At 43.7% G+C, this 14,008-nt stretch overlaps 1 protein-coding gene across 16 annotated transcripts in view; it reads left to right on the top strand.

The window, feature by feature from the left end:
• The window catches only part of OPHN1 (oligophrenin 1), a 665,513-nt gene that overhangs the window by 403,469 nt on the left and 248,036 nt on the right, over positions 1-14,008 (top strand). For all 16 annotated transcript variants that reach the window (XR_005061052.2, XR_005061051.2, XM_037017099.2 and 13 more), the window contains one exon: positions 1,793-1,952. Coding sequence is in view for 14 of the 16 variants with exons in the window: in XM_037017099.2 (XP_036872994.1) it covers positions 1,793-1,952 (160 nt within the window). In the remaining 2 variants the exon portion in view is untranslated. The remainder of the gene's footprint in view (positions 1-1,792; positions 1,953-14,008) is intronic.

The following is a 14,008-nucleotide window of genomic DNA, read 5'->3' as shown; positions in this document are numbered from 1 at the left end:
CATGTAGGCATTACACTGGGTAACAAGCAGTACCTAGATGGAGGTTTCTGAAGAGTTAATAATAACAGCAGATACTTCTAATTGAATATTTATTTATAGGATGCCATGCTAAAACAATTTAACTCTCTTCAACAACTCTCTGAAGTGGATACTATTTTTGCAAGTGAGAAAACTGAAGCCCAGAGAAGTTAGGTTACTAACACTCATTGTTGCATAGTTAATGAGTGGCAGTATTGGGATTCAAACCCAGGGCAGCTACAGTGCCTAAACTGTGCTTTGGGATTAGAAATAGGCATTGAGTTGCTACTTTGAAGAGAATTGATCCTGTCCTATAAGTGATAGCAGGCCACTGTTAAAGAAAATTCAACCAAGTAAGTTTGAAGAACTAATTGGTTTTATTAAGTGATTTATGAATCACGCAGCATCTATGTAGCAAGTAGGGAGGCTCTGTGGAATTGTATAAAATGGAAGTTTTTTTTAGGAAGGAGGGTGGGGCAAGAAGTTACTACCAAAAGAAAGGATTGTTTCCAGCAAGGTCATCCTCTCTTATGGAGAGGAAAAGATGGGGGGGTGGGATGGGGAGGTCTTATGAAGATTACCTCATTTTATTGTGGGGGATGGAGAGGGCCAGCTGACAGATTAACTCATTGGTGTTGACCAGAAAATTCTTGATTGATTGTTAAAGTCACATTCCTAGACTAGTTTGAAACTATGTCTTGATTGGGGGGAGGGGTAAAAGTCTCCATTTGGGCTTGTTTCTTTTTTTAACACCACAAAAGGGAATTTAATCAAGGAGAGTGACTAGGGATAAGAAAATTCAGGATTACCGGCACTATTCTAATCAGGCTAACTGATTCTGACACTAGGTGAATCACTTTCCTTCTTTGGACCACTGTTTTTTCATCTGTAAATGAGGACAATGATAAAGAGCTAATCTTAAAGACCCCCTTTCAGCTCTTTCGGTTTTCTTGCTTCTGTAATTTACAGGGGGAAGTCGCTAGATTGCTGACTGGTGTAACAGGTAGGTATTTTGTGTGCTTTTTTCCTTTTTATATATGGTTTATACATGTTATACCTTTGGCTGGAATGTTGTCTTGCTTCCTTCTTGTCTTCTAAATACTTTCTAAATGTAGCCCCCTCTCTTAACTCCTGCAGTGTTACTAAGTAAGTGTTAAAAAGAAAAATCTCAGGCCTATAATAGGGTCACTTAAAGTTGGGGCTCCCAAAAATCAAGATTTAATACTAAGCCTAATTACAGTTTCAGACCCTTTAGAAATGTAACCTTTTCCCAGCCAAACTGTAGTTTTCAGGAGATAATCCCCCGGAAACCTTTTCCCTTTAGGTGGACAATATTGTCTAAAGAATTCATTCCTTGCTAATGGATTCCTTTTTTTTTAATGCTCTCTTTGCCTTTAAAAACCTTTCTTTTCTGTAGCAAGTTGGAGCACATTGTATTTGCTAAAGGAGTTCTGCTCTATTTATCATGAACTATTTAATAAAGTCAATTAAATGTTCAAATTTAAATGGTTGAATTTATACATATGATAGATATATTATATATATATATATACATATATATACGTTAGCTGTGTATCACTTGGACCCCCATTTATATACTCTCTTGTATTCTTTACTTGTTTCCTTTGTAATCTTTTCTTCCCATACAGATTTTGGGCCTCTCCTTCCCTTCTCCTTTTCAGTTTCTCATACCATCTATAGCACCTAACACAGCCTTAGTTACAAGGGGGTTTTGGAGAAAATCTTGTTAATCATTTTCTTTCTCTTCTGGCAGTGTGTGTGAGCACAGCAAAGAGAATCTTATGACCCCCTCCAACATGGGGGTGATCTTTGGGCCCACCCTGATGAGAGCTCAGGAGGACACAGTTGCTGCCATGATGAACATCAAATTCCAGAACATTGTGGTAGAAATCCTAATCGAGCACTTTGTCAAGGTATGTATTTCCTGTCCTCACTATCACTCCTCCAAACATATGACACTTTCCCCTGACCAATTTTTGGAGTTGTGTCTCCCTGGCTTAAGGTGATAATGGAAGAAAATTCCATTATGACACATTGACATTTAATAGCATTTCTCACCCTATAAAATTCATTCTCTCAGCAAATATTGCATGATCCTGTAACTATTTTATTATCAGGCACCATGTTGATGGTATAGGAGAAACAGAAAAATCACTGTCAAGAATTTAAGGAGTTAACAGTATAAAATATAAATACCCATGTAAGCAAAGGAAAATGACAGGTATAAAAGTAGTGTATGTACAGTGAAACCATAAAGAAAGCAATACCTCTACTTACTTAAACCCCCTCTCATTCCAAAAGAATTTAAGGTGGTATATTTACGTGGTTTATAAAATATGAGGTAGCATATATTATAATTAGGTCAGTGAAAAAGGAAAAATAAGGATAGAAACAAAATGAATCCAGGAATGAGGTAGACAAGAAATATTTATTGTTAAGTCCTATACACTTGCTACAGATGGCCCTGCATTTAGCTCTAAGCTTTCTAACAACTAATGCCATCCAACCAAAGTACAAGTCAATAAAACTTGTCTTCAGGAGGAGGGGACTGATGATACAGTCCAGGTGGTATCCACAGTTCAAATCCAAGCTCTGCACTTACTAACTGTATAAGGTGGGATACAGGTTAGGCTGCTAAGACTCTACATACAAACATAGTAGCTGTAAGACAAGAGACATTTATTTCATGGATGTGGAGTAGTCCAGCAAGATGGTCTAGGGTTGGTATGGTGACTTTACAGGGTCAGGAACCCAGGTTCCTTCATTCTTGTTGCTCTGTCATCCCTAAGGTGCTACTTCATCTATATGACAAAATACCTTCTATGTTATACCAGTTATAAGGATGAAAGAAAGAGAAGTGGAGGATACAATCCTTTCCTTTAAGGCCATGACCTGGAAGCCATACATATCATTTTCATTTATATACCACTTCAAAATTTAATCTCATGGTCACATATAGCTACAAGAGAGGTAGGGAAGTATAGTTTTTATTGGTGCAGTCATTTGCTCAGCTAAATCATCTTTTACTAAAAGGGAGGAATGCATATTGGAGCACAACTGACATTCTATGTCATATTATCTGTTACATCAAATATTTGACTTATCTGATAGTCATTTTTTTCAGCTGAAATGTGAAGATGATAATAAATATATACTGTGACAGCCACATGCCCAAGGCCATTTAGTTAGTGACAGAGGTGGGATATAAATCCAAATAGCCTCACTCAGAGTTGAAGTACTTAATCACTATGCAGTGCTGCCTTGCCAATGATTGGTATTATTGGTACCAATATTATTGGTATACAGAGGGTATTTTCGGATGATCAAGGATGAAAACTTGCAGAGAAGTACAATCTCTGAAGTCAATGCTGAAGGTGGACAGAAGGGGGATTATGGAAAGGAAATTTCAAAGAGATGGTCTGACATGTACGAAGGCCCAAGGGCCTAAAATCCCAAGCCATGTGGTATTGTTGGAACATGAAATGGAAGTAGGAGTGGAAGCAGATTTCACTGGAGGCAGAGAGGGGACAAATGCTAAAAGGGCTAGACTCTGATTAGTTGAGGAGTTTGGAATGTTTGGAATTGTTCCTGTAGGTTTGGAAAATCATTGCTTAAAGGAAGAGCAGTATGGTGGGTAGCTGTACATTCAGGAGACATTATCTTGGTTGTAGTGTGAAGGATAGATCATACAGAGAGTAGTGTCATATTCTGAGCAATAAATAATTGTAGTTGGAAGAAGAACAGGGAAGCAAAAGCAGTAGGATTTGGTAATTGGAAGTGGAAAATATGGGAGAGGAAAATGTCTGATTCCTTGATTTTCTTTACTTGGTTGGATGGATGGGGATGTCTTTCATACATGTAAGAAATACAGTATGGGAAAGTATGATGGAGAGGGAGAAAAGCTCAGTTCAGAGCAGGTTGGATGTGAGATTCCTGAAAGATATCCAGATAGCAATATCTATGAAGTAGTTGACTCTGAATCTAAAGCAGGGTTTGGCAAATTTTTTTTAAGGAACCATATAGTAACTATTTTAGGCTTTGCAGGTCATAGATGTGTGACACCTTGGCTTGTAAAGCAACCATAAACAACATGTAAACAAGTGAATGTTCCAATAAACTACTTACAAAACAAGCAGCAGGCCTGTGGGATGTAATTTCCTGAACCTTGCCCAGAAGTCATTTAGTGATTAACTGATTGATTCATTCAACAACTATGTATTGAGTAGGCAGTATTTGCCAGGTATTGTTTTAGGCACTGGAGATACATTCCTCATGGAACTGATATTCTAAAGGAATAGAAAAGTATTATTCAAAGTAAGTAAAATATATAGTAGGTTAGCAGATAATGAGGATTAAGAAAAAAAAGAGAATGGAGGGGACAGAGGAAATAGTGATCTTGAATTACAGAAATTATGCAATCCAAATAGCAGAAGACTAAGTGAATTTGTTACAAATAGACTTATCCTAAAAGAATGGCTAAAGGAATTTCTCTAAAGAGAAAGGATATAATATAATAAAAGAAGGAATCTTGGAATATAAGGAAGGAGGAACATGAGGAAGAGCAAAATTATAGGCAAATTAAATAGACTTTCCTTCTCTTAAGTTTTCTCAATTTTGTTTTATGGGTAAAGCAAAGATTTACAGCTTCATTGAGGTAAAGCGAAAATTATAATATGGTCTAGTGTTCTCTATGTATTTGGAGGAAATACTTAAGACAATTGTATTATAAAAGAGAGAGCATAAAGAACATCAGGGAGGTAAGGTTTGTACATTTCAACAAATAGGTGAATACCAGTATTTGAATATTGACACTAATAGCCTATGATAAGTAATGTATATACAATGTAGTATCTAAAGCAACCACTAAAAATCTATATGAAGAGCTGCACTCAGAAACACTGTAGATAAATCAAATTGAAATTCTAAAAGTGTTCATGAAGACATAGCAATCCTAAATGTTTATGCACCAAACAACAGAACTTCAGTCAAATAGAAAAATTTATACAGCTGAAATGAGAAATAGAAAAATCCAAGTATACTTGGAGACTTTAACACCCCTCTTCAAAAAGCTGAAAGAGCAACTGGACAGAAAATCAGAAATTATGTAGAAGAATTAAAAGTCACCATCAACAAACAAGATCTGATCAACATTTATAGAATACTTCACTAACAACAGCAGAAAATACATTATTTTCACGTGGCCATTAAACACATACCAAGTGTCTTGCCAATGGGTTTCAGCCCCAGGCAAGTTCCCTATGGATTCAATGTGACCAAAGAAATTGACAGCAAAACGCTCTTCGGAGCAAAAGAGTTTATTACCCAGCTTGTTCTCCCGGCGGCAGGTCGAGCACTAGCATCTCTGCCTCTGCCCAGAGCACGGGGCCGAACTCTCTATATAGCGCAATAATAGCTTATTGCCTAAAGGTGTGGAAGCAGTAGCCTAGCAACAGGCCAGTTACATCATCAGGTGGTTTAAGTTCTGTGAGGATCCTTGCCATAGGAACCCCAACTTCCCCACACTCCACCCATCCAGGATTCTCGCCTTACAATCTACACACTTTTAATGTTCCGCAAAGGTCCCTGTGCAAGAAAGGTGGAGCAGTGTAACCAGATTCCACAATAGCAACGGAGGATAACAACAACTTAGAGATAATAAAAATTGAGATACAGCAAGATTTTGATATAGGTAACAAAAATCATAATAATCCTCAAACCAGAGGAAGTTTCCAATCCACAAAGACTTGAGGGGTGATAGGACACACTTTTTAATGCCACCAACATAGGCAAATCTTGTCCATCAGGTAGGATGCATGCAAGAGAGTGGTCCTTTGATAGGACTGTAGCAAGAAAGGAGTCCCTTCCAGGTCTAGTATACCAAACTTTAACTCCTTTCCCCATGGGGGTTACTGAAGGGTCTATCTATAGTGCTACTGGAGGTGCATGCACTGGAAATGGTGATAAAACAAAACTCCCCGGTAAGATGCTCCTACCTTCTGGCCGTTCAGGATATACTACCGTTACCTTCGGGGGCCACTCTGCTGTTATTCCAGGAATACACAGGAGGCCAGCTATCATGCCTTGTTCCCAAGGTGCCAGGAGAGCTAGCCATTGTTGTTCCATATGTTGAAACGTCCAAGGCTACGTCCACTCAGTGGAATCTCTGGGGTTCAGTGCAGTTGGTGTTGGCAGCAAGATGTTATTCTGGTGGCTAAACCTCAGCTTCAGTGATTCTTCCTTGGTTTGTACTTGCAGTTATGTGTGGGAGGCAGCTATTTGTGTTAACATGTCTACAGGGCTCAGGGCGCCTTTTCAGGGTCTCTCATTCAAACGCTGTAGCACGGTCCATAAGCACACTGATCATCCCCGCAGACTATTGGTATCTGACTTTAGTCCAGATTTTAACAAGCCATTGTGCCTCTCTATCATGCCTGCTGCGGTAGGATTGTATGGAACATGAAACTTCCATTTGATTCCCAGCTGTTGTACCCATTCTTGCAGTGTATGTCCAGTAAAATGGGTGCCCTGATCACTCTCAATTACCTGTGGTTGGCCATAGGCAGCAAAGAGATGCTCCAGGCCTCTTTTGATCATCTGCTGGTCTGCAGAATGGGTAGGAAAAGCAACCAGAAGTCCAGTAGCTGTTTCCACACAAGTCATGGCATACTGATATCCTTCTGATGCAGGTAGAGGCCCAATGTAGTCTGCCACCTGACGAGGGGTATAGGCCTATTAGATGTTATGCCATGTTGCTATGGAACTCAGTGTAAGTCCCTTTTGGAGCACACTGCACACTCCTGCCAGGCCCTACTAACTTCTTCAAAGTTCAAAGGTAAGCTCCACTGATGGGCTACAGCCCACATTGTCTTTTGCCCTGCATGCAGCAAATGCTGATGTAACCATTGGGCTAAATTGGAGGCATGCTTTCCTTTTAACCAACATATCTGGGCCAATTCCTCTGCTTCATTATTTCCTGGGGATGCCAGTGCCAAATAACCTGTCACATGGTATACTGTAATTAGTTTAGTCTTACCACAGGCCCATAAGTGTTGCCAGAATTCCTGACCCCAATGGGGTCAGTGACAAACCAGCCAGTTGGCATGATACCAGGTTGGTAGCCACAGGGTCAAGGACCAATAGACAGCCCAGCTGTCAGAGCAGACAACTATAGGGGAAGGCTCCTGGCTAATCACAAGCCACACAGCCTGCAACTCTGGCCATTTGCTTGTCTTCCCCTCACCATCTTCCATCCATATTGTCTCAGTCCTGGATGGAAAGCTATGGCCCTCCATTTTGGGGGCTACCCATGGCTGAAGCCATCTGTGTACCATGCATCTTCAGGTATAGGGGCTCTTCCCTCCCGATAGGGACTCTCTGCTACTAATTGGTTCAAAAGCAAGCTCTTCCTGCTTTTCACTTGTATATGTCAGTGGCCCAAATAAGCTCTGGAGTTCTTCACTCAAGGGGCTACTAGAGAGGGAGCTACGCTGCTGTAGGTAAGCACCCCACTTGGCTAGCATGGGTGTTTGTGCCACACCACTCTTTGGCTTTTGGGTCCAGTCTCATACCCACCCCAAGATAGGAGAGGTGGTTATTACCTTTATCAGGGCCATGCTAGTGCTGGGTTCTGTAGCCAGCAAGGCGTGATACATGGCAGCCAGTTGTTTTTCTACCAAAGTATATCGTACCTCTGCCCCTTTCCAGAGTTGTGACCAGAATCCAACGGATTGGCGAGATTGTTCAAGCTGCTGCCAGAGACCCCAGCCATAACCATCTTCAGTGGCATGAACAGCCAGCTCACAGGGCATTGATGGGTCTATCACACTCAAGGCCTGCACAGCCTTGACTGCCTGTTTTGCTATAGTAAAGGCAGATGCACATGTCTCATCCCAGTCCCACCTGACACCCTTTCATACCAACTGGTATATGGGCTTCAGAATTTGGGCAAACTGTGGGATAAACACTCTCCAGTAGCCAAGAAGATCCAGTAACTCCTGTAGCAGTGCTACATTTGTAGGGGTAGGAAAGGCCTGGACTTTATCTATAACTGCTTCTGGTATAACCTTGGTCTTACCTGACCAGATGACCCCCAAGAATTTAATAGACAAACCAGGTCCCTGAACCTTGGTGCTGTTCACAGCCCATCCTTTCTCCTGTGAATGTTGCAGCAGTCTAGGTGCTGCACCTTCTAGATCTGAAAGAGAATCAGACGTGAGCATGACATCATCAATATAATGGTACAGCTGCATCGTTGACAGTTTCTCCCATGTAGCCAAGTCCTGGGCTACAAGTCCATGACAGATGGTGGGACTGTGGAGTTATCCCTGTGGGAGGATGGTGAAAGTCCATTGCCATTCTTCCCATGTGAAGGCAAACTGTTCCTGACTTTCCTGCTTAATGTCAATGGAAAAGAAGGCATTAGCAAGATCTACTACATAATGGTATGTTCCTAGTTTATGGCTGAGGGTATCCATCAAGACTGCAATAGAGGGGACAGCAGCATGCATAGGGGGTATAACTGAATTCAGTTCTCTGTAATCCACAGTCATATGCCAGGAGCCGTCAGCCTTTTTTACTGGCCACACTGGGGAATTGAAAGGACTATGGGTAGGCTTTATAATACCCACCTTTTCCAGCTCCTGGAGAGTTTCTCCAATCTCTTTATGCTCTCCAGGCAGGTTGTGTGGTTATTTATTTGTCACCCGCCGAGACACAGGGAAAGCTATGGGCGGGTGCCTATCATGTCCTCTCAGAACTGCCTTCACCACATGTACTCTCAGGCTGAACTCACCTGCAGTGGTCTGCAACCATAGACCGTCAGGATATCAATCCCCAAAATATACTCAAGGATAGGATATATAAACACAGTATACTCTTTTGGGGGTAGATGCCCTATTCCCAAAGGGATTTTGGCTTTTTTCACTTGATAGCCTTCCCCCCCATATCCATCTATGATAGTGGGGTCCCAGGGAACCAATCAGGGTTACCATGAATCAGTGAACATTCAGTCCCTGTGTCCACCAGAACCAGGACACATTGTTCACTGGGGACCAATGGTTAGCTATTTCAACATGTGGCCTCTGGTCCCCCCCAGTCCCTCAGGGCAGATACCACGACCTTCCCCTCAGTCAAACCGTGTTTGCCAATCACCTGTGTGGGCTCAAGTGAGGTTGGCTCACTCTCCAGCAGGAAGTCTTTCAAGAACCAAGGCCGGACTTATAGCTTTGTCTCTGACCTCTGCCCCTTTGGTCTTAATGGCTGGAACTGCTGCTCTGGTTTCAGCTATTGCTGTAGCTCTAGTAAGATCCTATTGGACTTCCCATCTAATTTCCTTCCATCTGCTCCTGCCCTTATTAAATAAAGCCTCATCTGGATCCTCATAACCTTCATGGGGCCCTGTAAATTCTTCTTGTGAGTAACAGGTCTTACTTCTTTCCAGATTCTCATTGCTTCAGCCTCTCCTGAGTCTGCTACTGTACGTGACACCTTGCTTATGGGATGCCATAAGTGAGGGGAAAGAATAGCCACTAGAGACCCAAAGAGAGATGTAGGAGCCATTTGAGGTACAATATTTCTTATTCCAGTAGTGAAAATCTCTTCATCTGGGCCATAATTCTCTTGACTATAGATGGCATTTCTTTTGCCTAACTCTCGTAGCACCTGTTGGAGTTCAGCATATATCGGCCATCTAATAGGAGAGGATGGCAGATCACCCGGATTGGGCTACACAGCACAAAGTCCCGCCATAAGCCAGTTGAGGAGGGAGAGACTCCCTGGGGTCTGATGTGCATTTTGTAATCGCTGCCTCAAGGCAGGCTGCACTGTCAGGGAAGACAGCTTTCCCATCTCTGATCCTGACAGAACAATCCCATCCACCCCTAAGTCCCACAGACGCAGGAGGCCAGCTGATATTGACTCTGAGGGCTTCTGCCTAAACCGGGAGCCCAAATCCACCAGCTCAGCCTGAGTATAGGGGCGGACCATAGAGTCCACCATGACCTGGGGATGGGGCTTCTCCTCTCCTTGGGGAACTTTCAGCTGCTGGGTCTTTATTTTCTTTACATCCACTGTGCGTGCTTTCAATACAGGAGGTGCCAGTGCTTCTGGCACCACCCAGTCATCCTTCCCCAGCTCCTCCCATTCTGGGGCTGGTGACACGTTTCTCTCCCCTCCCCCAAGTGCCTCCTCTGCTACAACCTTTACATTTCCTACTGTGCCTCGCAGCAATGCTACCTCAGTCTTCAGAAGCTCTCTTATCTTCACCTCAAGGCTTTACAGCTGACGTTGTCATGCCACCTCAGCCTGTGCTTCCTTCAGGAGTTCGTCTTTTTCCTTGATGGCCTCTACCTCCTTCAGAACACCTGGAAGTGCTTTCGTCTTGTCTCCAATGGCACCTTGCAGCCGGCACTCTCATGCTGCCTCTTCTCACATCAATGCCATCTCTTTCATCAGGGAGTCCACACAATTTTGCAGCTCGCATTCTTGTGTGACCTCCTCTCGCATCAATGCCATTTCCTTCTTCAGGAAATCCACAGAAGTCTGCAGCGTGCATTGTCATGCCACCGTTTCTTAGGTCTCTCTTAGACCTTTTAATATTGTGAGAAGCAGCCAACCCACAGTCCCTGCTGCCTCATGGCACTCTGATTCTCAATGGATCTACTTACTATACCAACTGCCACCCCTAGTCCCTCAGGTGTCATCTCCACTTGCCTCCAGTCCTGGGGTGGGGCCCAGTCCTCTAGGAGGCAAGCCACCTCAGACCACATACCCATTGCGGGACAATCCACTGTCTCTCCATTCACAAGGGCAGCCCACTGAAGCACCCTCCCATGAGAACAGCCTGTCTTTTTCCTTGGTCAACAATGAACCCTGCCGACTTTCACCAATTATCTTGCCAGTGGGTTTCAGCCCTTGGCCACTTCTCTATGGATTCAGTGTGACTAAAGAAATTGACAGCAAAATGTTCTTTGGGGTGAAAGGGTTTATTACCCAGCTTGTTCTCCCAGTGGTAGTTCGAGCACTAGCATCTTTGCCTCTGCCCAGAGCACTGGGCTGAGCTCTCTATGTAGCACAATAATAGCTTATTGCCTAAAGGTGTGGAAGCTGTAGCCTAGCAACAGGCCAGTTACATCATCAGGTGGTTTAAGTTCAGTGAGGATCCTGGCCATACAAACCCCAACTTCCCCACACCAAGATAGACCATATATTGTGTCATAAAACAAAAAACTCAAAAAATTAAAAACAAGTGAAATAATACATGGTGTTTTCTCTGACCACAATGGAATCAAACTAGGAATCAATAACAGAAAGGCAACATGAGTATGGGGACCCGTTGGATTCTGGTCACAACTCTGGAAAGGGGCAGAGGTACAATACACTTTGATAGAAAAACAACTGGTTGCCATGTATCATGCCTTGCTGGCTACAGAACCCAGCACTTGAATGGCCCCGATAAAGGTAATAACCACTCATCCCATCTTGGGGTGGGTATGAGACTGGACCCAAAAGCCAAGGAGTGGTGTGGCTCAAACACCCACACTAGCCAATTGGGGTGCTTACCTACAGCAGCATAGTGCCCTCTCTAGTAGGCCCTTGAGTGAAGAACTCCAGTGCTTATTGGGGCAGGTGACATATACTAGTGAAAAAGTGAAAAGCAGGAAGAACTTCTTTTGAACCAATTAGTAGCACAGAGTCCCTATCAGGAAGGAAGAGCCCCAATACCCGAAGATGCATGGTACACAGATGGCTTCAGCCATGGGTAGCCCCCAAAATGGAGGGCCATAGCTTTCCATCCAGGACTGAGACAATATGGATGGAAGATGGTGAGGGCAAGAGCTGCCAATGGGCAGAGTTGCGGGCTGTTTTCCTTGTGGTCAGCCCTTCCCTATAGGTGTCTGTACTGACAGCTGGAATGTCTATTGGGGCCTGACCCTGTGGCTATCAACCTGGTACCATGCCAACTGGCTGGTTGGTCACCGACCCCACTGAGGGCAAGAATTATGGCAGGGCTTATGGGCCTGTGGTCAGACTAAAATAATTACAGTATACCATGTGACAGGTCATTTGCCACTGGCATCCCCAGGAAATAATGAGGCAGATAAATTGGCCCAGATACATTGGTTAGAAGGAAAGCCTGCCACTGATGTAGCCCAATGGCTACATCAGCGTTTGTTACATGCAGGGAAAAAGACAATGTGGGCTGTAGCCCTTCGTTGGGACTTGCCTTTGACCTTTGAAGAAGTTAGTAGAGCCCAGCATGAGCGTGTCATATGCTCCAAAAGGGACTTACACTGAGTTCCATAGCTAAGGGGCCTATACCTCTTGTCAGGTGGCAGATAGACTATATTGGGCCTCTACCTGTGTCAGAAGGATATTGGTATGCTATGACCCCTGTGTGCACACAGCTACCGGACTTCTGGTTGCTTTTCCTACCCATTTTGCAGACCAGCAGATGACCAAAAGAGGCCTGGAGTGTTTCTTTGCTGCCTATGACTGATCACAGGTAATTGAGAGTGATCAGGGCACCCATTTTACTGGACATACACTGCAAGAATGGGTACGACAGCTTGGAATCAAGTGGAAGTTTCATGTGCCATGCAATCCTACCACAGCAGGTGTGATAGAGAGGCACAATGGCTTGTTAAAATCTGGACTAAAGTCAAATACCGATACTCTGCGGGGATGGTCAGTCCACTTTTGGACCGTGCTACAGTGTTTGAATGAGAGACCCTGAAAGGGATTTCTGAGCCCTGTAGACATGTTAACACATATTGCTGCCTCGCCTATACAACTGCAAGTACAAACCCAGGAAGAATCACTGAAGCCGAGGTTTGGCCACCAGAATAACATCTTGCTGCCAGCACCAACTGCACTGAAGACTCCATTGAATGGATGTGGCCTTTACCTTTCGACACATGGACCAACGATGGCTGGCTCTCCTGGCACCTTGGGGACAAGGCCTGGAAGCTGGCCTCCTGTGTATTCCTGGAATAACAGCAGAGTGGCCACCGAAGGTAACAGTAGTATATCCTGAACGTCCAGAAGGTAGGAGTATCTTACCGGGGAGTTTTGTTTCATCATTATGGCCAGTGCGTGCACCTCCAGTAGCACTATATATAGACCCTTCAGTAACTCCCACGGGAAAAGGAGTAAAGGTATGGTATACTAGACCTGGGAGGGACCCCCTTCCTGCTACAGTCCTATCACAGGACCACTCTCTTGCATGCATCCTACCTGATGGATAAGATTTGCCTGTGTTGGTGTCATTAAAACATGTGTCTTAACGCCCCTAAAGTCTTTGTGGATTGGGAACTTCCTCTGGCTTGAGGATTATTATAATTTTTGTTATTAGGAACCTCCTCTGGCTTGAGGATTATTATAATTTTTGTATCAAAATCTTGCTGTATCTTAATTTTTATTATCTCTAAGTTGTTGTTATCCTCTGTTGCTATTGTGGAATCTGGTTACAGTGCTCCACCTTTCTTGCACAGGGACCATTGCGGAATATTGAAAGCATGTAGATTGTAAGGCGAGAATCCTGAATGGGTGGAGTATGGGGAAATTGGGGTTCCTATGGCCAGTATCTTCACTGCACTTAAATCACCTTGGGATGTAACTGGTCTGTTGCTGTGCTGCCACTTCTGCACCTTTAGGCAGTAAGCTATTTATTGCGCTATATAGAGAGCTTGGCCCAGTGCTCTGGGCAGAGGCAGAGACCCTAGTGCTTGACCTACCACCGGAGAACAAGCAGGGTAATAAACCCTGTCACCCCAAAGAATGTTTTGCTGTCAGTTTCTTTGGTCACACTGAATCAATAGTGAACTTGCCTGGGGCTGAAACCCATTGGCAAGACAATGAGATCTGTGGAAAATATGGTGACATTGGTGAACCCAGCATCCCCATCTCCCAGCAAAGACCAATGTTTGGACATTTATCCATGAACAAAGACAGCCTTGAAAGACCTGTAGAG

The sequence above is a fragment of the Manis javanica genome, chromosome X (genome assembly GCF_040802235.1).
Source record: "Manis javanica isolate MJ-LG chromosome X, MJ_LKY, whole genome shotgun sequence".
Taxonomy (NCBI): Eukaryota; Metazoa; Chordata; class Mammalia; order Pholidota; family Manidae; genus Manis; species Manis javanica.
This window is presented reverse-complemented; position numbering and strand designations above follow the sequence as displayed.